Source organism: Agelaius tricolor, unplaced genomic scaffold, assembly GCF_023055355.1.
Source record: "Agelaius tricolor isolate 1412-34295 unplaced genomic scaffold, bAgeTri1.0.p SCAF_29, whole genome shotgun sequence".
Classification (NCBI taxonomy): domain Eukaryota; kingdom Metazoa; phylum Chordata; class Aves; order Passeriformes; family Icteridae; genus Agelaius; species Agelaius tricolor.
The window spans coordinates 974,188-996,759 of record NW_027269289.1 but is presented as its reverse complement, the minus strand read 5'-3'; the positions used below and the strand labels follow the sequence as shown (position 1 = coordinate 996,759).

Sequence of the window (22,572 nt, the reverse complement as noted above, 5' to 3'; positions counted from 1 at the left end):
CTTTAATTTCACAGCGACAAGTAAAGAAAGGCTGAAATGGAACCTTTCCCCAGCATTAATTGCAGGCTGAAGCTCTGTGCTGGCGCTGGCCTGAGCGCCACCATCCCTGCAGCCACCAGGCCTTTGCTGTCCCCCCGTGTCCGTTCCCTGTCCCCGAGTAGTCCCGCCCGGCTCTGGCAGCAGCAGCAGCCGCAGCGCAGGGGGCGCCGGCCCGGCGCAGCCGGGGCTCCCGGCCAGGAGCAGCAGCAGCGCCAGCCCCTTCCCACCTGCTTCTGCCTCGGCTCCCAGGGGCTTTTTCCAGCTGAATTCTGGAGTACAGCAACAAGCGCCCACACACAGCCCTGACTCCTCAGGGCCCACCTGTGCTGCCCTGACCCAGCCCTCAGAGAAAGAAAGGATCAGGTTCCAGCACTGTTTTCAGCACTGTTTTACTCACCCGGAGGTGACAGCAGAAGGCTGTTGTTGTCTTTGCCTTGAGAATAGTAGATCATGGCTGCTCTTGTCCTTCTTCTGGTTGCCACCTGAATTTTATCAGCACAACTGCAATTGCCTCTTTCAATCCATGCTACCCACTGTGCTTTTGTGATGGTGAACTTGGTGTTTTTGTCACAGGCATCATGATTAGCAGATCTTGAAATGCTCACAAGTCTCTGAGCACTAAGTCGAGGGAATTAAAGCCACACCAGCCACATTCGGAGTGCTCAAACACAGCCCTGTCACTGGTGCTGTTGAAATAGAATCAATGTACAGAGGCCATCACAGAACCTGAGCCCAGCCCAGGATGATCCAGTGTCCTGGAGATCCTGGAGATCCTTTCTCTGCATTCAGTCAGGGTTGCATTACCCAGCAAGTCCTGGTACCATCTCCTATTTTCTTGTGTTAGAACAGTTATAATGAAAACTTCACCAATAGCACAACTGCCCAGCCCACAAGGAAAAGAAAGGAAAAGTTGTCAAGTAATCCAAACATTTGTCCTGCTTTGCTGCAGAAGTTGTGCTGCACTCACAGTGTGGAAAGCCAAGAGGAGCTGCAGTTGGTGGCACATCTTGTGACAGAAGCTCAACTTTGTTCTCCAGGAAAGGTTCTTGAAAAGAGCAGACAGGACTGTGGAGAAGAAACTGGGAAACTGAAACAGCTTTCCAGAAGTGAAATGAAAATGGAAAGAAACAAACTGAGATGTTTTCCTCTATTTATTTATATGCTCCCCTTTTCCATGTTACACTACTTCTCCATCCCATTAATTACAAATGGATCTCACCTATAAGATCTATGACTTAGCACGTTTTAGACACACTAAAATACCATGAGCTACACACAGTTTTCCTTCCCCTGTTTTTCTTGGAAAGCAATGCTGGATACACAAGTGCAGTGCTTGGGTTGGGCACAAATCCTACAGCCAGGGAATGTGCCCCGACAGTGTCTGAGCCTCAGCAGGGACAATGCACAGAAGAGTTGCTATGCTCAGTTTCCATGGAACCATCCCAGGAGCAGTTGCTGAGGTCAGAAGCAATCCCAGCCACCACCCTGCTACAAAGCCCCTTGGGCAGGAGCCAGCCCTGGCTCTGTGTGCCAGGAGCCATCAGCACTGGCTGCAGGGAGCCCAGGGAGGGCACAGAAATGCTGGGTGAGAAATGCTGGGGGGGACAGCAAGATGGGCGTGGGCAGCTGACCAGGGCAGAGTAGCAGCACGCACAGGGTGGCACAGCCTGCAGGACAGATGGCCATGTGCTGGGCAGGGCGGGCAGGGCTGGAGGGCCAGAGGCACCCAGGGCCTTTGTCCCCTGAGCTCGGGCAGTGCCTCTGGAGGTCCCACAGAAGGAACTTTCTTTTGAGGGGCTGCACTTTTGTCCTTCCTCACCCCTCTCTGAGGAGGCTGGCAGGGGTTGCAGTTTTTGGACATTTGTCCTTCTTGCCCCTCACATTTCACTGCCCCACAAACAGCCTCGAGCCACTCATGAGGGACAGGCCCCGCTGTCCCAAGCCTGGGCTCAAGGCTTGTCCTTTCTGCTTCCTCCAATCAAGCCAGGGCTCAGCATTGCAGTTCCCTGCTCAGAGCCTTTGGCTCCCTGCAACCCTGGCCTCAAGCACCTGCTCTCACCACTCCCTGGGGAGGCTTTGGCAGTCCTTGCCCTCAGTGGGGCTCATTGATGCTCCACAGGACTTGGAGTTTTGCTGCTGACTCGTTGAGCAGCTTCTTCAACCTTCTCTCAGTGCCTGAGGATCCTGGACTCAGCCCCTAATCCACCACGGGGCTTATGAAAATACAGAAAGCCCTTGGGGGCTCTTTGTCTTCCTTCAATTGTCTTCAAGTCTCCAGGGCTTGTGCAGCTGATTGGAATCAGTTTGGAGTTCTTGTAAGGAGGAAGATTTCAAATTGCACATCATTACTTTTTTCTTTAATCAAGTGAGTATTTCTTTACTTTCCAGTTCAGAGAAGAGGGGATAGGAGCATTCCCCAGGTGATCTTGATGCTGAAGAGGTCTTGGCATGTAGAAGAATGAGCCCCTTGTGGGCTGACCCTGTTTGGACAACCTGCTCCTCACCTCCAGCCTCACCATGACATTGTCCACCTGGGACTGACATCCCTGTGGGGAGCTCTGCAGTTCTGTGTCCCAGCCCACTGCTCTCCTCAGGGCTGTGCCTGCACACAGTCCTGGGAGAAGTTTTCCTGTTTGTAAGGAAGGAATGGAAAAGCCTGAGCAAGTTTCCTAAACCACAAACCCCACTCAGGAACCACATGCTCAGTACGAGGTGCCTGGAATGATGTCATCTCTCTACAAGCAACAGTGTGACCAGAAATGATCTCTGTAAGCAGAATTCTCTGAGTCTTTCAGCTGAATTCTCTGTCCCTGTCCTTTTCCCTGGATCTCTGTTGCAGATGGGAGCTGCTGGTGCCATCCTCACCTTTAACCTCTCTTTTGAATGCAAACAGATGTTCCCAGGTGTGTTAAGCAGGTGTTGCTCAATGTTTCTACAAAACTTTTGTGTTCCTCATGGAATGAAGAGGCCATTTTGGCACTGAGGGTCACGTGGAAGCAAGGAGTCAGTTGTGATACTGGGGTTCCATGGAACCAAGGGGCCATTTGTAACACATCAGGGCCATGTGGATTCAGTGGTCCATTGTGACACTGTGGATCCAAGGAGACCATGGCGACACCACTGGAACCTCATGGAGCTCAGAAGTCCATTGTGACACAGTGGGTCTGCATGAAGCCAATGGTCCATTGTGACACTGCCCATCCAAGGAGTCCATTTTGACACTGTGGAAGCTCATGGAGCGAGATAGGCTATTGTGACACTGAAGAACTTCATGACACTAAATATCCATGGTGACACAGCAGGGCATCGTTGGAACCAAGGAACCAAGTATAGAAAGTCATGGAACCAGGGGCCATTGAGGCACCGCAGAACCAACAGAGCTGGTGGACCTTGTCCCTGGCCCCTGCACAGCTTCCTTGGGAGGCACGGCAGGACCACAGTTGATTCCCTGGGAGCCTTGGGAATAACCCTCTGGGATCTGTGACACACTCCCGCAGAGTCTGGAATTCCAATTCCCAGCAAGGAAAAGATGTTCCTGCCCTTGAAGGCAAAGCTCTTAAGAAGGAGCCAAAAGCCAAGTGGAGCAAGATCTTACAATGACATTTCACTGCCAGCCTTCATAACTCCACCCATGGTGTTTTTAGCATGGATTAGGAATTAAATCAGGGGAGGGTGTTTGGTAGGAGCTGCCCTGGGTCAAGAAAGACTCTGTGAGAGAAACAGAGTGGCAAAGAAAGGCAGGAAAGAAAGGAGGACACAAACAAAATCATCTGAGAAGGTGGCACTCTGAAAAACAAACTGTAAGTGATAGAAAATTATTGGGACAGAAATCAATAATTCTGAAAGTTTTCTATACTATCAAAATACATCCCACCCACCCAGACCCACACAATCCTGATTCCACATCCTCAAATTTGGATACCACTTCTCCCAATCTCCTTCCAACCCCCTCTCACCCAGGTGGCTATGGAATTGAGTAATTTTGGGAGGGGACTGAGATTTTTTGAGGTGGGAACAAGGCATTTTGAGGTGGGATTGAGCCCTTTTGGGGTAAGATTGAGTTGTTTTCAGTGGGATTGAGTAGTTTTTAGGTGACAGATCAAGCCATCTTGGCTTTTGGAATGCAAAGAGATGAAGACCACCACCTGAAATCCCCCAAGAACCCACAAATCCTCCAGAATAGGTCCCAAACCCCTAAATTCCCCCTCAAATACCTGTGAAATGGTGGGACGTTAGACTGCTTTGATGAATTATTTTTAGTCCTGTTTCAGGTGTTTTTAAGGAATGAAGATAAATCAGAAGAAAATTAGGGCCAAACCAAAAGGATAACCAGACAGGTATCTTCCCGACAGGGAATGTGGCTCACCAGGGCTCTGACCAACATGGGTCCTCCTATGGGGAATGAAGTTGCAGCAGTCCATGAAGCTATTCCCACAGTCAGGGAACTTGCAGGGCTTCCCTTACCAGTGGATCCGTTGGTGTCTGGTCAAGTGAGAACTCCTGGAGAAGCTATTCCCACACCGGGGATACTTGTAGGCCTGTTCCCTGGTGTGGATCCTCTGGTGGTGGATCAGGTTGGATCTCCAGCTGAAGCTCATCCTACCTTCTTCACACTCATAGGGCCTCTCCGTGGTGTGGATGCGCCAGTGGGTGATGACTTGGGAGTTGTGCTTGAAGCCCTTCCCACAGTCAGGGCAGCGGAAAGACTTCTCCTATATATGAATCCTCTGCTGCAGGAGGAGATGGGAGCTGCTCCAAAACCTCTTCCCACACTGAGGACACTCACAGGACCTTTCCCCAGTATGGATCTGCTAGTGACGGATGAGGTGGGAACTGCAGCTGAAGCCCTTCTCACATTCCCTGTCTCTGTCCCCCAGTATCCCCCCAGTCCACCTGGAGCTACAGCCTCTACCAAAGGATGTTACACAAGATCAACCCCATAACCTCTCGCAGGGAAAAGGGGCCAGGGCTGTCACCAGTGATGCCTGAAAAGTAGGCAAGAAAACAGTAGTCCATAGTATAAGGCCTATAAAGCAGGTATTAGTTTATTCAGCGCCAGGAGTGAGAGGGATAGCTCCACCACAAGCTCACTCAGCCATTCTTCACACAGTGTAGAGTTAGCATTAATCAAATTATATTAAACAGCTCCATGTTATATATCTATAATATATATTATAATAAGCAGCTCCATGAACCAGCCTCTGGGCTGACTGACAGAAGCTCACAGCCAATGGGAACTCTCCTAAAATACAAGCATTTGACTGGTTAGGAGTCTGTGGGGCATAGAGTTTAGACCAATGACCGTGAGTTTTGAAGCACCAGGAGTTTTGAATAGTCTATAAAAGGGTGTTGGAGACAATAAATGAGGCTGTTTGTCTGAGGAAACACAAGTGAGTCTGTCTTATGTTATGTCTCAAGCATAGGAAGACCATGTCACAGGTGGTGCCACAATGTGAGGATTTAACAGTCCAAGGACCCCGTGGAATTGCGAAGAGAGACAGAGCGAAAAGCTGAAAGAGGCTGGAAAGAGCTCAAAATTAGGCAGCAAAGGCTGCAGGTGCTAATTTTGCAACAAAGGTTGTGTAAAATCACAGTCAAAGGGTTGTGTAGAAAGGAAACTGGAGAAGTTGAAAATAGGAGAAAAACCCCATGGGAGATATGGGAAACCTTATCTTTAAGCAGGAAAATCCCATCTTAAAGGTATGGAAGGCTTCCTTTGTGGCATGGGATATAGATTGTGCACTAATTAACTGGTTGGAATGCTACAGACTTAAATTAACTAAAAAGACTGCTTTTGACTCTAATATCTGGTAACATACGGGTATAATTATCCTGCAAGGAGCATCCAAAGGTGATGAAAACGCAGTAATAGTTATAAAACCATGGAGGCAGGTTTTAGATTTAATAAGACTAATAAATATTGAAAAATATGGAGAAGAAAACACACCGGAGGAGTTTTCAGGGGGAATGCGGACCTTTCAAAGCCCGAAGAGCACGTGGCGTAATACAACGGCCGGCCATGCTGCCTCACATGCCGGGCTGCACTGAATAACCCCCCCACATCGGCATTGCTCCTGGGAGAACCGTCCTCCGCAGCCCCCCTGCACACAGATGGGCACCGCCGCGCAGAGAGATGGAGAGGGCGTCCCGAGCAGCAGCGGGGATAGGCCCAGGCTAAAGTGCCATGTGGAGCTGGGGCGTCCCACACCAGTCCCTCGAAAATATTTCCCGACCCCCAGAGCTGCTGCAGGGGCTCAGACTTCGCCGCCGCCGCAGGGACGCAGCCTGTGACCATGACTCAGCCTGAGAGGGTATCTCCCACCGAGTAGACGTGCAAGGCCAGCCCACACTGGGACGTGCTGCCGGCGGGGCACCCTCCCCGTGACTGTAGAACACGGCATGACCCTGGGGGGTGGGGAAATCCCAAGAAGCAGAGATCATCCCGAGCCTGTCTGCGCCGTGACTGCTGGCAATGCTCAGGAAGGCGGCGGGATGACGATCACCATGGTTCCAGCGGGCTGTGCAGCCCCAACAGCCCTGAAATATCATCCGGTCACCGGGACCGCCCCCCCACCATCCTCGCTGGGGCTGCCTGCACCCCCCATCCAGCCTGCGTCAGGGGGCGGGGGCCCGCACCCAAGCCGAACCCCAGAGAACACAGCCGTGCCTCCAGCAGGCGAAGTCCTACCCCAGTCCTGCCTCCATGGGCGGGTCTGATGACGTCACCACTAAGGACTGCAAACGTAGAACCCGGAAGTAGCGCATGGGAAAAACCTTTGCGAGGACGTTGCCAACCTAAAAGCAGTGGAAAAACGCGTGCAAAGATTTGGAGCTGTGGGAGCAGAAACAGTCGAGTCTGCCCGCAGAAATGGGTCGGACATATGGGATAACCGTCTCAAAGCAACTAAAACCAACACACTCTTTCATCCAGCCCGGTGAGGGAAAGCCAGCTTTTCTCTACAAATGGATGATGAACAAAATAGACACAAAGTTTCCACCTCTCAAGAGCCTCACAACCACTTTAACCCCTGATAAATCAGAGTTGTCATGTTCCAAAACCTAATGGAAGAACTGAGGGGTTACCATACAAAACTTACAAAAATGTGCAACTGTTTGTGAGATATGCCTTGGAGCTCATAGTACAATATTCATTGTGGATTTTTGGGATTGTTAGGACCAAAATCAATAACCCTATAGTTAGTAAAGTGTTGCATTTCTGTCTCAGACAATTATTGCTGTTCATAGAGGAAAAATTTAGTGTGTTATTATGTATCTTTTTAATACTCCAAGTAATTATTATTATGTGTTATGTATCTTTTTAATACTCCTAGTAATTATTATTGCACTGTTTCAAGAAGGGTGGGTAAGATCCAGGGGATATCCGCTATGATACTCATAACAAAATCAATTTATCATAGGCAAATTTCAGTTACAAAGTTCTTTAACTGAATTTCTACCACTTTTCATAATTTTAAAAGTTAAAATTCATCTATTCTGGGTGTTGGGCTTTTCTTTAAGTGATAAATGGGTTGCACTATTATTCTTGTTAAAATTCTTCTTGAATTAGATATTAATAAAGGTTTGTTTAAAAAAAGGGGGGGGGAAGGGGGTTGGGGTGAGGGTACATCCCCTTCTTTGAGTCTTAGGTAAATAATATAATAGTAAATAACCCTATGATATTCAGCTACCAAAACCAACGGACATTACAAAGCCATGTAACCATAGCAATAAGTAACTACCTCATAGAAATCTGGGACTCTGGAAATAACAGTTCATATAAGGACTCTGCTCATTTAGTAATTGCCTTATTTGTTAAGCTTGTACCAAAGTTGAATGTTTCTAGGTTTTCTAATTTCAGTTCAGAATTAAGGTATAACTTACAGCCTTGTTTACAAACTATTTTTCATGTTTACTGACTGTTTTCTGTTTACAAATTGTTTTCTCTAGTAGTTAGACTTTCTTCAACAGTTTTAGGAGTTAAGTGGCTTCTTGTTGTTGTTAAAATAAGCTATAATTTGTTACCTAAACATTAAGAAATTCTTACCTATGGACTCTAAACCAGTATACTGCACCTTCACTAATATGTAAGTCACAAAAATTAAAACCCTGCTGTTTCTGTCACCCTGTTTGCTAGGGACTCCTACAAATAGATGACAGAGAACAGATCACAATTTTTAGTAAAGAAACAGGGTGAGATGTAGCATTAGCATTAATCAAGTTATAATAAGCAGCCCAGCTCAGCTCCATGAACCAGCCTCTGGGCTGACTGACAGAAGCTCACAGCCAATGGGAACTCTCCTAAAATACAAGCATTTGACTGGTTAGGAGTCTGTGGGGCATAGAGTTTAGACCAATGTCCGTGAAGCACCAGGAGTTTTGAATATAAAAGGGTGTTGGAGACAATAAATGAGGCTGTTTGTCTGAGGAAACACAAGTGAGTCTGTCTTATGTTATGTCTCAAGCATAGGAAGACCATGTCACAGAACAGTATTAGCTTTTTTACTTAATGTGCACATCTCCTAACCTTCATATTGTAACATATTTTCTGATTACACGATTATGTAAGCACATGCATGGTTTCTGCACAAGATGGTTGTCTGCTTCCTGGTGGTCGTTTTGATGAGGGTTCATAAATCTTCCTCGGGCTTGAACTTTTCACCTCTATTTTCTGTACATGCTCAATAAGATTATCTGCTCAAATAGTTTGTTCTGCTAAATTTGCTGATTTCTAAAGAGGCTTCATTCACATACCCTGTTAACAAATAACTACTTCTTTAGCATAGCTTTTTGCATAGCTCAAGCATTATCTCGTTGCCTAGGCATCAAAAGGAAGGAGGGAGGAGGGGGGGCTGAACCGAAAGATGATGGGACAACATTATCTTGTTGCCTCAGCATCATTTGTAGAATCACGTGCCCACATAAGGGTAGGAGTTACCCCCTGTTGGACCTCAGGCCTGAATAAATTATGTGCTCTTTAACACAGAATTAGTGTTAAGGAGTCTCATTCTGATAATTCGGAGATTTACTTGCAGTGGGGCCTCATGGAACAAAGAAGTCAACTGTGACACTGTGGAACCTCATGGACAAAGGCTCCATTGTGATGCAGCAGAACCTCATGGAACCAGGGACATCATTGTGACACAATGGAGCATCATGGAACCATGAGCCATTGTGACATAGTGGGGCTACATGCAGCCATGGGGCCATTGTGACACTGCAGATCCAAGGAGACCGTTGTGACACTGAGATAGCTCATGGAACCAAAAGTACATTGTGATGCAGAATGGCTTCATGGAACTAAGGGTCCGTTGTGACACAGCAAGGCCTCGTGGAACCAAAGAGACCATTGTGTCACAATGGAGCCTCATGGAAGGAGGGGTCCATTGTGACAATGTGGATCCAAGGAGACCATGGTGAAACTGTGGAACCTCATGGAATCAAAGGACCATTGCGAGACTGCGGGGCCTCATGAAGCCAAGGAGACCATTGTGACACAACCAATGGTCTATTGTTATACTGCAGATCCAAGGAGACCATGGTGACACTATGGAACTTCCTGGAACCAAGGAGTCCATTGTTACATGGCAGAACCTCATGGAATCAATGTGACCATGTTATGCAATGGAGCCTCATGAAACAAAGGGTCCATGGTGACACTGCAGAACCAAAGGGACTGTTTTGACAGTATGAAACTTCATAGAACCAGAAGTCCATTGTGGACCAGCAAGGCCTGAGGCGACCAAGGGACCATTGTGACACTGTGCAGCCTGATGGAACCACATTCCACTGAGACACAGTGGGGCCACATGGAGCCAAGAGGCCATTGTGACACTGAAAATCCAAGGAGATCATTGTGACATTGTGGGACCTCATGGAACAACAGAAACTATTATGACACAGAATCACCGAATTAATGAGGTTGGAAAAGACCTTTGAGATCATCAAGTCCAACCTATGACCTAACATCACCTCATCAACTAAACCATGACACTGAATGGCATGTCCAGTCTTTTTTTATATGCCGCCTGGGACGGTGACTCCACCACCTCCCTGGGCAGAACATTTCAGTGCCCAATCACTCTTTGGGTGAAGCATTTTTTCCTGAAGTCTAACCTAAACTCCCCCTGGTGCAGCTTAAGACTGTGTCCTCTAGTTCTGTTCGCGGCTGCCTGGGAGAAGAGACCAACCCCCACCTGACTACAACCTCCTTTCAGGTAGCTATAGAGAGTGATAAGGTCTCTTATCACTGGAGTAATAACCTCACAATGGCGTTATTATAAAGCAGAGCAATAGGGCTCAGGAGCTCAGTCCCTGGGTAGGGACTGGGTGCCCGAAGCTAGCTCGCTCATGCCAACACTGTGGGGCTACCATCTAGCAAGCATGGTGATTATCAGCTCTATAGTGATTGCAAACTCTTAGGATTTCAGCTCTGCTTGCTAGGTAGTGGTGCCCTGGGCTGGAGGCCGCAGCAGACGGAGAGAGAGGAGAAGGAGAAGGCGCAGGCTGTTCCACGAAGATGGCTTTATTTGGGGAGGTCCGTGAAGGGTCTCTGCTCTTCTTCTTTCTCCCCTAATGGGGTACAGTATGCTTCTTTTATAGGGTTGGAAAGGATCCAAGCTTGACCAATGGGTAAGGGGTTAACATGACATTGCCTTATAGGGTTACAGAGATAGGTTAAGGGTGGAGGACAGGAAAACAGGAATTTTCTTTTGCTGTTTCAGCATTCCTGTTGTTCATATCCTCCATGGTGCTTTTCCTAAATCTATGGGGTTTACTACACTGGAGACCATTGTAGCCGTTGGGGCCATTGTAGCATGGCAAGGCCTCATGGAGTCAAGGGGACCACATTGACAGTGTGGGACTCTGTGGGACAAAGGGGCCATTCTGACACCATGCGACCAAGGAGACCTTTGTTACACTACAGGACATCATGGAACCATGGAGGCCATTGTGACACAGCAGGGCTTCATGGAACCATGGAGACTGAGGCCTTGTGGAACCAAAGGACTGTTGTGCCACTGCAGGGCCTCATAGAACCAAGGGCATAATAGTGACACTGTGACATTCCAAGGGACCAAGGGGGCATTCTTACACTGCAGAACCAAGGAGACCATTGTTACCCTATGGGGCATCATGGAGCTGAGGATCCATTGTGACACAGCATGGCCTCATGAAACAATGGAGGCCATTTTACAGTTCGAGGCTTTGTGAAACCAAAGGGCCATTGTGGCATTTCAGGGCATTTTGGAACCAAAGGGAACCTAGTAACACCATGGGGCTCAGTGGAACCAAGGGGCCATTGTGACACTGTGGGGTCTCATGGAATCAGTGGTCTATTTTGACACTGCATGGCCTTATGGAATCATGGAGACTATTCTGACACTACAGGTAGTAGTCTCCATTGCGAGGCCTGTTGGAATCCTGGAGGCCATTATGACAGTTTGAGGCCTTGTTGAAGGGGCTCTGCAGGAACTCATGGAAGCAAGGAGACTCTTCTGACATTGTGAGTCCCTATGGAACCAAGGGTCCATTCTGATACTGTGGTACCAAGGAGACCCCTGTGACACTGCTGGGCTCCGTGGATTCAAGGGAACAGGTAACAGGTCTGGTTGGTTTGACCTGACTGGTCCAACTGCCCTTGGCATTTCAAGGGTTTCTTCTCATGTGCCCCTGAAACAATGGGGCTCTGGGCTTTCCTTCAAATGGAAAAGAACTGCCCTTCTCATTCAAGCATCCATGGATGAAACCGGATTCTGCCTCCAAAATTCCCTATATCCAAAGATTGCTCCCTGACAAAAGCCGCCAGTACCAACAAGCCTGGCTGCCCTTGGCTTTCTGAGAGCTGGGTCTCACCTGCCTTCAAAAACTGGTGCTCAGTGCTTTCCTTCCTATGGAAAAGAGCCGTCCCTCCTGCCCAGGTACCCGTGGCCAAAATTGGTACTTCTCCAAAATTCCGTATATGCAAGGGTTTTCTCCAGACAAAAGCTGCCAGGACAAATAGATCTAACAGGCATTGGCCTCTGGTGATCACTTCTAACCTGCTCTGAGACATTGGGGCTCCATGTTTTCCTTCCTATATGAAAGAACCATCCTTCTCCAGGTGCTCATGGCTGAAATTGGGATTCTGCCTCCAAAATTCCATATAACCAAGGATTTCTTCCAGGCAAAAGTTACCAGGACAGATGTGTCTGGCTGGTCTTGGCCTCTGGTAGCTACTGCTCATCTGCCCCTGAAATACTGGGCCTCTATTCTTTCCTTCCAGTGGAAAAGAACCATCCTTCTTCTCCAGGTGCCCATGGCCAAAATTGGAATTCCACATTCAAAAGCCCTTTACCCAATGATTGCTCCTGGGTGAAAGCTGCCATTACAGACAGGTCTGGCTGACCTTGGCCTCCTGAGGGCCAGCTCTCACCTTCCTTCCAAACACTGGGGCTCTGTGCTTTCCTTTCTATGGAAAGAACTATCCTTCTCCTCCAGGCACAAATGGCTGAAATTGAGATTCAACATTCAAAATTCCGTAGATTCAAGGGTTGCTCCCAGACAAACCTGCCAGGACAGACAGGTCTGGCTGGCCTTGGCCTCTGGTGGCTGCCTTTCATCAGTCCCTGAAACACTGGAGCTCTGCGGTTTCTTTCCTATGAAAACCGCTGTGACACTAGCCTTGTGAAATGAAGGAGCAATTGTGGCACTTGTGGGGCCTTGTGGAACCATGGAGACCATTGTGACACTTAGTTGCCTTGTGAAATAAAGGGACTATTGTGACACTGCAGGGTACCATGAATGCAAGGGACCATTGGGACACTGTGAGGCCTTGTGGAACCAAGGGGATCTGTTGGGGTGCATGGTACCAAAGGACCAATGTGAAGCAGCAGGGCTTTGTGGAACCAAGAGGCCATTGTTGGTCATTGTGGAACCAAGAGGCCATTACAAGGCCTCATGGAGCCAAAGGGCCATTGTGATCCTGTGGGGCACTGTGGATCCACAGACACCATTGTGGCATTGCAAGGCCCCATGAAATCCTGGAGACCATTGTGACACTGTGGGGCCCCACAGAACCAAAGGGCCATTGTGACCCTGCAGGGCCTCTTGGAAGCAAGAGGTCATTGTGACAATTGAGAAGCAAGGAAAACAGTGCGACACTGTAGGGCCTCACGGAACCAAGGGGATGTGGAACAGGTCTGGCTGGCTTAGCCTCCTAGGGGCCACCTGAAAGGTCTGGCTGGTCCTGGCATGTCAAGGGCTGATGCTCATCAGCCTCTGGAGCACTGGGGCTCTATGCTTTCCTTCCTATAGAAAAGAACTGTCATACTCCTCCTGGTGCACATGGTAAAAATTGGTACTCCCCCTACAAAAATGCCTATATGCAAGGGTTTCCCCCAGGCAAAAGCTGCCAGCACAGAGAGGCCTGGCTGGCCGTGGCCTCTGGTGGCCACCCCTCATCTAACCCTGAAACACTAGGGCTCTGTTCCTTCCTTCATATGAAAAACAACAGGCCTTCTCATCCAGGGGCTGTGGCAAGAATTGGGATTTGGTGCCCAGAAATCCATATAACCAAGGATTACTCCCAGCCAAAAGCTGCCAGGGGAGACAAGTCTGGCTGGCTTGGCCTTCTGAGGGCTGTCTCTCATCTATCACCAAGCACTGAGGTGTGACGGTGTTCACAGGGGTTTCTTGGATGAGGGAAGAGATGAGAATGTTGACTCCATGTTTCAGAAGGCTTGATTTATTATTTTATGATATCTATTACATTAAAACTATACTAAAAGAATAGAAGAAAAGGTTTCATCTCAGAAGGCTACCTAAGAATAGAAAGCAAAGAATGATAACAAAGCTTCTCTCTCGGACAGAGAGTCCGAGCCAGCTGACTGTGTTTGGCCATTAACTACAAACAAACCAACATGAGCCAATCACAGATCCACCTGCTGCATTCCACAGCAGCAGATAACCATTGTTTAAATTTTGTTCCTGAGGCCTCTCAGCTTCTCAGGAGGAAAAATCCTAAGGAAAGGATTTTTCATGAAAAGATGTCTGTGACACTGAGGCTACATGTTTGCCTTCCCATGAAAAAGAACTCCTGGTCTTGTCCATGGATCCTTGGACAAAATTAGGATTTACCTCCCAAATTGTCTCTCCAAGTGTTGCTCCCAGGTAAAAGCCGTCAGGACAGACCAGTCTGCCAGGCCTTCACCTCCAGTGGCTGTTGCTTATGTGCCTCTGAATCACTGGGGCTCTGCTTTTCCTCAGATGGAAAAGAACTTCCATTCTTTTAAAGGCATCCATAGCCAAATTTGGAATTTGACCTCCCAAATTCCATCTATCCAAGGATAACTCCCAGACAACAGTATCCAGGACAGACAGGTCTGTCTGCCTTGGCCTCTGGTGATTTTCTTAAACTATGAGCACAATGTTTTCATCTGCCAACACCTTGGAGATGGCCCAGAGATCTCCCAAGGTGAGGTTTTGAGGCCTCAAGCACATGACCCCTATATAGGGACAAAGGAGCTCTGTGCTCAGTGAAGTGGAGACTGAGGACAGCAGAAGAGAGTCCTGGGAGTACTTGAAGGGTGGTTTCAGAGATGGTGGATCCCTTTGATATAGTAGAGAACAGCCAGAGAAAGAAATGATTAATGCCAAGTGGAGCTGGGGGAGGTCCAGACTAGACACAAGGAGAAGGGAATTTCTCTCCCAGGGCAGTGATGTGGAGCAACACATTCCTCAGAAGGGGCCTGGAGCAGCCCAAAGGCAGAGCCAGACAGGATGCAGAGCTGTCAGCAAAGGAAGGGGTCAGCAAGGTGGGGCAGCCAGGGGATGACAACAGTCTGCAGGGACAGAGGCGCAGGGCAAGGGACACCGTAGGACAGCCTGGGCTGCACAGGGCACAGGGATGGGCAGCAGCTGCAAGGCCCTGACAGAGCCAACTTGGGCAGCACTTTGGCCATGGCTGCTGGCCCTGGGCCTGAGCCAGGAGCAGGAGACAAGTGACCCTTGCAGCCCTGGGGCCTCATTGGCTCCTTGTCCGTGTTCAGCAGCCTGGCAGGGGCCACCCCATGGTCCTGCCCTTGGCATTGCACATCCCCACATCCCAGTGCCCCGGTTAGAGCCCCAAGCAAGAAGAGGATCTGCCTTCCCATGGCCTGGGGCTGAAGCCTGGGCCGTTGGATTAATGAAACACATCCAGGTTTGCTCAGCATCAGAGATACCTTTCCCTTGTTTGTCCCCACCTGTCATCACTGCCTCTAGTGTTCTGCTTCAACTGGGGAAATCTCTCTCAGTCGTGTCCCTCAGTGGGACCCATTAAAACTTTGAGAAACTTTAGCGTTCCAATCTCACTTTGAGTTCTTGAAGTTTTTTAAACACTCTCAGGGACTAAGACCATTGTAAATAATGCTAAATCCCAGAGAGGGTCATTAAAGTCCTGGTGCTGTGTCTGTGCTGCTGAGCTGGCCGGGCTCCTGGCACAGAAGGGGCTCTCGGCAACCAAGAAGAGTTTCAAAAAGAAATTTTCCCTGATGAGCATCTTTTCTCCCAGCCCAGCTGGGATAAGGACACTGCCTGCAGGTACCTGAGAGGAGTGAAGCAGAGAGAGGCTTAAAGTAACTGGAAAGACAATTCTGAGATTATTCATGGAGAAATCTTCACAGCTTCTGACACAGTAAGTGTCTGGCTGCAGGGATCTTCTAAAGCTGACCCATGGCAAGACTGACATGACTGTAAGGATGGCTCTCCTGCCATTTCTGGTTTGGGGAAGGATGTGCTGCAGAGCGGGGCTGCCCTGGGCACTGTCAGAGGGATAGGGCAGGACAGCTCCTGCTGCCAGGGACAGCTTCAGGGGGTGGAGGTGAGGGTGCAGCCAGGGCTGCCCAAGGCTGTCCTGCAGAGCAGGTCCTGCAGCCCTGAGGGCTCTTTGCCAGGCCACGGGATCTGCTACCTACCAGGGAGGCTCTCAGGTAGGGATCTGCTACCTACCAGGCAGGCTCTCAGCCTGCCTGGGAGCTCCCAATGGACTGTGGGGAGAAGTTGGAGGTGGAAGGAGTGAGCCCCATCAGGGCAGATTCCTCCTGATGTGGAGATGGTGCTGCATGGCCAGGGCTGCTCTCAGGTTTCTCCTAAAGGGAAGGGAAAGGGGCTGTCAGATTTGTCTGTGTCACTGAGACTCCTGTACTGTCACCCTGGGGATCAGCAGATCTGCCTCAGATCTCCCTCAGAAAGTGCCTCCTCACACTCCTCTACCTACAGACAGCACCAGCAGCACCTTGGCTTGTAGCATCTCTGTTGGTCTGATCTACCCTTAAGTCCCTGCTGCCAGGGAGATGGCCCTGGGCAGTGCCCTGTGCTGGGAGGGGTCTGCAGGGCAGAGCCAAGCTGCCAGGGCTGGGCTCTGGGAGCACTGGCAGAGAAAAGCCATAGATACAGAGGAACAGCTCCCAATAGGAAGACCTCCAGGCAGCAGAGAGCCAGACCAGTCCTTGGTAACCCTCCCTATTCAGCTGCATAGCAAAAGAGAGAAGGGTTTGGAGAAAATTATTTTTAAACTGGAGTCTTCAAAAATGTGCATTTTCAAGCACATTTTAAGTGTGATCACTCTGAAACAGAGGGAGGTGTAATGAACAAAGGGCACCTGTGTGGGACCAGCAGGCCTGACTGCACTGGGTCACAGGGAGCCCTGTTTTTCCCTCTTGGCTCCCCAGTGTCTAGGCTGAGAGCAATGCTGAAGATGTGGCAGTAACTCAGCAGCACAAACCAAACTCAAAAATAAAAGAAAAGTGAAGTGAAATTGCCCCAAAGAAAGAGAAGTAATTTTCAGTGAATGTGTAAGAAAATAGCATCGTATTGATTCAAGGAAATCTGTCCCTGCTTGTCAATGTCTTCTTTCAACAGTCAACGACATCCAGAGAGAAGAAATGTCCAGACGCAGCAATTCCATGACCCAGTTCCTCCTCCTGGCACTGGCAGACACTCAGCAGCTGCAGCTCCTGCACTTTTGCCTTTTCCTGAGCATCTCCCTGGCTGCCCTCCTGGGCAACGGCCTCATCATCTGCGCCGTTGCCTGTGGCCACCACCTGCACACGCCCATGTTCTTCTTCCTGCTCAACCTGGCCCTCAGCAACCTGGGCTCTATCTGCACCACTGTCCCCAAAGCCATGCACAACTCCCTCTGGGACACCAGGCACATCTCCTACACAAGTATTTCTGTTTGTATTTTTCATTTCAGCAGAGTATTACCTCCTCGCTGTCATGTGCTACGACTGGTACGTGTCCATCTGCAAACCCCTGCACTACAGAACCTTCCTGGGCAGCAGAGCTTGTGCCCACATGGCAGCAGCTGGTGGGCCAGTGGCTTCCTTGCTGCTTTGCTGCACACAGCCAATACATTTTCTCTGCCCCTGTGCCAAGGCAATGTCCTGGGCCAGTTCTTCTGTGAAATCCCACAGATCTTCAAGTTCTCCTGCTCACACTCCTACCACAGAAAAAACAGAATTTCTGTGGTTGGTGTCTGTTTATCTTTTGGGTGTTTTGTTTTCATTGTTTTCTCCTATGTGCCGATCTTCAGGGCAGTGCTGAGGATCCCTGCTGAGCAGGGACAGCAAAAAGCCTTTTTCACATGCCTCCCTCACCTGGCCATTGTTTCCCTGTTCCTCAGCACTGCAGCATTTGCCTACCTGAAGCCCCAGTCCAACTCCTTCCCATCCCTGGATCTGGTGGTGTCAATTCTGTACTCAGCAGTGCCTCCAGCATTGAAGCCCCTCATTTACAGCCTGAGGAACCAGGAGCTCAAGGATGCCCTGGAAAAACTGATGAATGTATCTTCAGAAGCAATAAACTCTCTTTTCTGCTAGAAAGCCTTCAGAATGTAACTCTTTACAACCTCAGCCTTTCCCCCACTATTTGTCCATTTTTTTCTATTGTAACTTTTTCTACTTTTTTAATGTTTCTTACAAAATACTGTAGTATTACTCTTTGCATTTCTACATGGATATCTACCTTTCTTTTGAAATACAAAGACTTTTAGGAGGCTTGTTCCCTGTGCATTTAAATTAAAAAGTGCCTGCCCTAACCTGTGTGTCCAGGATTCTTCTTCAGCCCTTCTCTGTCTTTGCAGGGGCAGCAACTGTGTGGAGAGGTGAAGGGAAGAGACTCCCAGCACAGCAGCACAGCCAGGGACAATGACCCTGGTTTTTACCACAGCTGCTCTTCCCAACTCCACTCTCTCCTTCTCAGCCCTTCTGTGGGTTTAAGGCCAGAGTGCTCTGGCAGCTTGGTCACTGTCCTATGCATGACCATGCTGTGACTACAGGCAGAGACAGGCCATAGGCACTGCTGGGACACTGCTGGGCTCCACCCCAGCAGTTCCATCAGCAAAGGGCATCTCCTGAGCACAGGGCAGGAAGGCTTTGCTCTCCCTCCAGAGCGGCTGGCAGGAATGTGCTTCAGGAATGCCCTGACAAAGCAAAGCCCAGTGCCTGGGGCAGGGGGGGAGTGTGCAGAGGGGGCTCACAGCAGTGTCCTGGCACAGCCAGAGCTCCTGGGACGGACCTGAGGGAGCAGCAGAGCAGGGTCTGGGCTGTGTCTTTGTTCTAGGGACAGCCTGGGAAGGTGCCCCAGGGTAATTGTCCCATACCAGTCCCTGCAAACACCATTCCCAGCACTGGCATCTCCCCCCACCTGCAGGAGGTTGTTTGTCCCTGCATGGAGGGACACCAAGTGACCAGGCCAGCGGGCCATGTTTGCTTTGTACTGAGGAGGTTTCAGCATTGCATCGGGGTGTGTGTGTGTGTGTGTGTGTGTGTGTGTGTGTGTTTGTGGGGAGATGAACCTGAGTGAGCACAAACACCATCATCAGCACTAGGGGGTGGCACATTTCTAGTGGCACAAACTGTCTTGAGGCCGCTTCACTCTGAGAGTAATGTCCTCTGGGAAACCACCTTCATTCTTTGCTGGGCTGTGCTAAGGACTGCATGAAGAGAAGCATTCAGGGAAGGGTGGCTCCAGAGAAAGTGCTCAGGTTTCCTGGGGTGCCTTTATAATGCTGAATTGTATCCCCATGGATCTGTTTAGCCCAGAAATAAGTTCTGCACCTTTAAGACTGGTTCCGAGAGTGAAGCATAGGAAGGCACAGCATGCAGTTTGTGCATGCAGAAGCTTCATTTTCACTCCCCCAGTATTCTTTCACTCTCTTGGTGCATGTTGTTCTGCATCTCAGACAGCGATCGGGAGAGCTCTCCTTTGCTTTCAGTTGTGGTTTTTTTTAGCTAACTGAGGCAGAGAAATTCCCTGGACTGTGGCTTTTCCTTTCCTTGGAACTGTTCAGCCCTTCTCTGGACCAGAAACCCAGAAGAACACCGAGAGCTCGCACCTGTGGCCCGCTGGGGTCCAAGATGTGGCATTCCAGTGCCAGAAGAACTGATAGAGATTGACTGACCCAAGCCACACCCCACAAAAGGACTGTCTGCGAACCACAGAAGGACTTTCGGAATTTGACATCTTTTCAGAGCAGAGGTTTCATTGTTTAATATTACTAATTTTCTCATGTTTGTGAATACTTTGCTTGTTAAATAAACAGGTTTTTCCACTTTTCTCAAAGGAGATTTTTGTCTCCTGAACAGGTGGGGAGAGGGGCCACTTGAATTTTCTTTCTAGAGGGACCCCTTCAGAGATTTCCTTCATAAATTTGCCCTAAACCAGGACATCAAGGCAGCCAAGGACTGCGCAGAGAGACCATTGGAGTGGGGGTCTGTGGGGAGAAATCAGAGCTGCCTCCCTTCTTAACCACCCCCAGGACCTGGACAGAGCTGTGTTGTGTTCTGGGCACTGACCTGGAACTGAGGGATGTGGAAAAGGCTTTTGGTGTCAGGGATGTTGAGAAGCCTGGGCAGTGTCAGTAATTTTGATACCTCTCTCAAACCCCTTGGAAAGGCCAGAGATATCCCAGAGGTCTGGGATACCTCCTGAGTGCATGGGAGGGGCAGACATGGAACCAGCCTGCAAACAGGGCAGGGAGGAAGACTGGAAGAATCACAGACTGGTCAGGTTCAGCAGAGAAGGGGATGTGGAAAATCCTCCTGCAGCCATTCCAGGCACTGGCAGGACAAGGCAGGGATTGCAGAACCCTGGTGGGAAGGACAAGAAGGGGATGTTTGTAAGTCCAGACTTTAGCCAGGCCTGTGCCATTGTCTGCTGTGGTCTCCTCAGAGCCAGATTGGAAAGAGCTGGGCTGAAAAAGTGTAACATTGTGGTGGTAACAACTGGCCTGAAGGCCTCACAGTTATAAATAATCCTAAGTTTATTACTGAAATATAACTAATTATATTACTGCCTTAATTATATAATATAACTACCTTAATTACATAACCAGTCTGGACAGCTGGGGAGCAGTCTAGGCCGTTGGGGATGTGGGCAGCTATTGTCTGGATGGCCAGGTGGCAGCTGGTTCAGCCAATAAGCTGGACTAACCACGCAGACCTTCAAAATTATATAAGGAGAATAGCACTCAATAAAATTGGCTGTTGTTGCATGAACCTCAGTGTGTTCTGTCATGTGCCTGTCTCCAACATCAGTGACAAGCCAACATAATGAAACAAGCTGCCACAGGTATGGCAGGGTGACAGAGTGCAGCAGGGATTGCTTCCTGCAGCCTGTAGGGCTGTGGAGAGCAGTGGGGAAAGCTGTGGTAGTCCTGGCGGAGGAGCGGATATAACTGCAAGCAGCAGAGAGAGCTCCAGAAGGTGGCAGAGAGAGCCACATTGGTCTGGTCTTTTTGTGAATAGCAGACACTATTGGGAAATATGAGAGTGGGGGCTTCTGTGCAGGAAGACCCTATTGTCAAGTTATGGACTCTTTTTTTGAAGAAATGGGGGATAAAATATGATGAGTGGGCTTTGCTAGCCTTGCTAATGTGGTTGGAGAACCACAGATTGGACGTGACTGAAGGAGATGCTCTTGACATAAGAACATGGAAGTGGCCTGGAAGATTTATAATTGAGGCAGCCTCCATAGGTGATGAGACTGCCATTAATGTAATGAAGCCCTGGAGACTTATTGTGGACTAATTAAGGCAATTAAAGACCGACTTTGATGTGAGGACGGTGGAGGGGATGCTGCAGGTGCTGCCCGCCAAGGCAAGCAGTGAAAACAGGACACAGGGGGTCATGGATCCTGCACCAGGCATGCAGGAGAGGAGGATGGGCAATACAGTTGCATCAAGCTGCAAAGCCGCACAGAGCCACACTGCTGGCCCATGCTGGGATGTCTCACCTAAGGAATGTCCTGCAGCTATGTGGAGCCATGCTGCTGGCCTGTGCTGGGATGTGTGGCCAGCAGAGCATGCTGATCGCACTGCAGCTGAGTCAATCTGCTGCCATGTCATGCCTCATTGCTGCAAAGCTGTGTCAAGCTGTGGAGCCACAGATGATGCTGAGCCATGCCATGCTGCTGTGTCAGGTGAGCACTTTTGAAACGTGGTAGATCATGCTAGCCCTGCAGCTGCACAGCAGCACATGGATCTTTTAGAAGTGGAGCACCCTTTAGCTGCACTGAGTGTGCCTACATGGCCATTTGAACTGCACGTGCCAGAGCTGCACATGCCCTTTGTCTCCATGGACATGCTCAGACTGCCTCCTCCCAGAGCTGATTACATTGGCTCCAAGATGCGCCTACTACACAGATGCCGTTGGGCATGCCCACTCACTGCTGCAATTAGTGGGCAGACCCTGGAGACATGTGATCACAAATGCCTGGATGCCAAGCCAACATCATACCTGGAAGTAGTGGCAGGATGGAAGACCCCCAAGTTGCAGTGACACAAGCGTTGTCACCACCACTACTGGAGTCAGAGCAGCCCCTGGGATATATACCAATTAGGGATTCGAAAGACACCCATGGAGAGAACCAGAACCATTGCCCTTCTGTGGAACCCCGAAAGAGCTCTGCTGTTGCTGTGCTGTCGATGGCTACACCCGACCCGACCAGCATCTGGCAACAGGTAAAGCAAGCCGCAGTCAGAAGGAGGGATTTCACAGGAACAGACAAAATTGACATGCCCCTATCGGGTGACTGAGAGCCTGGAGCCGAAACACTTGAAGTAAACCCAGTACTAAGAGGCAGTGGACCTGTGCTTGATAAATATACACCAATCCAGTGGCCAGTTCTTTCCAAACTACAACAGCTTGTTGCCAAACATGGTCTGGGGTCTCCTGTCATTGCTAACGTGCTGCAATTTTTAACCACTGAGGAAGTAATACCTTTTGATATCAAGCAGCTGGCAAAATTGATCTATACCCCAGTTCAATATACATTTTTTGAATCAACATGGCAATGCAGTGCTGAACAGCAGGAGCTAAAAAACCTAAAGGTCTCACCACAAGACCCATTGTTGTTTTGCACAAAATAGTTTATTTAGTTGTTGTTTTGCACTGGGTTTTGTATTTTGTACTGAGTAGTATGTTTGTATCCTCTCTTATCACATGGTCTTCTCCCCCCCTGCCCTAAGCCCCAGTGGTAGTGGTTTGTCCCAGGTTTACTCCTCCCCTTGTCCCC

The 22,572-nt window shown here is 49.3% G+C and overlaps 1 protein-coding gene across 1 annotated transcript; it reads left to right on the top strand.

Moving 5' to 3' along the window:
* Positions 1-16,940: 16,940 nt before the first annotated feature.
* LOC139600889 (olfactory receptor 14J1-like) lies at positions 16,941-17,876 on the top strand. Its single transcript, XM_071449462.1, is given in 3 exon segments — positions 16,941-17,218; positions 17,220-17,362; positions 17,365-17,876. Coding segments are annotated over 3 exon segments (933 nt in total).
* Positions 17,877-22,572: the final 4,696 nt, after the last annotated feature.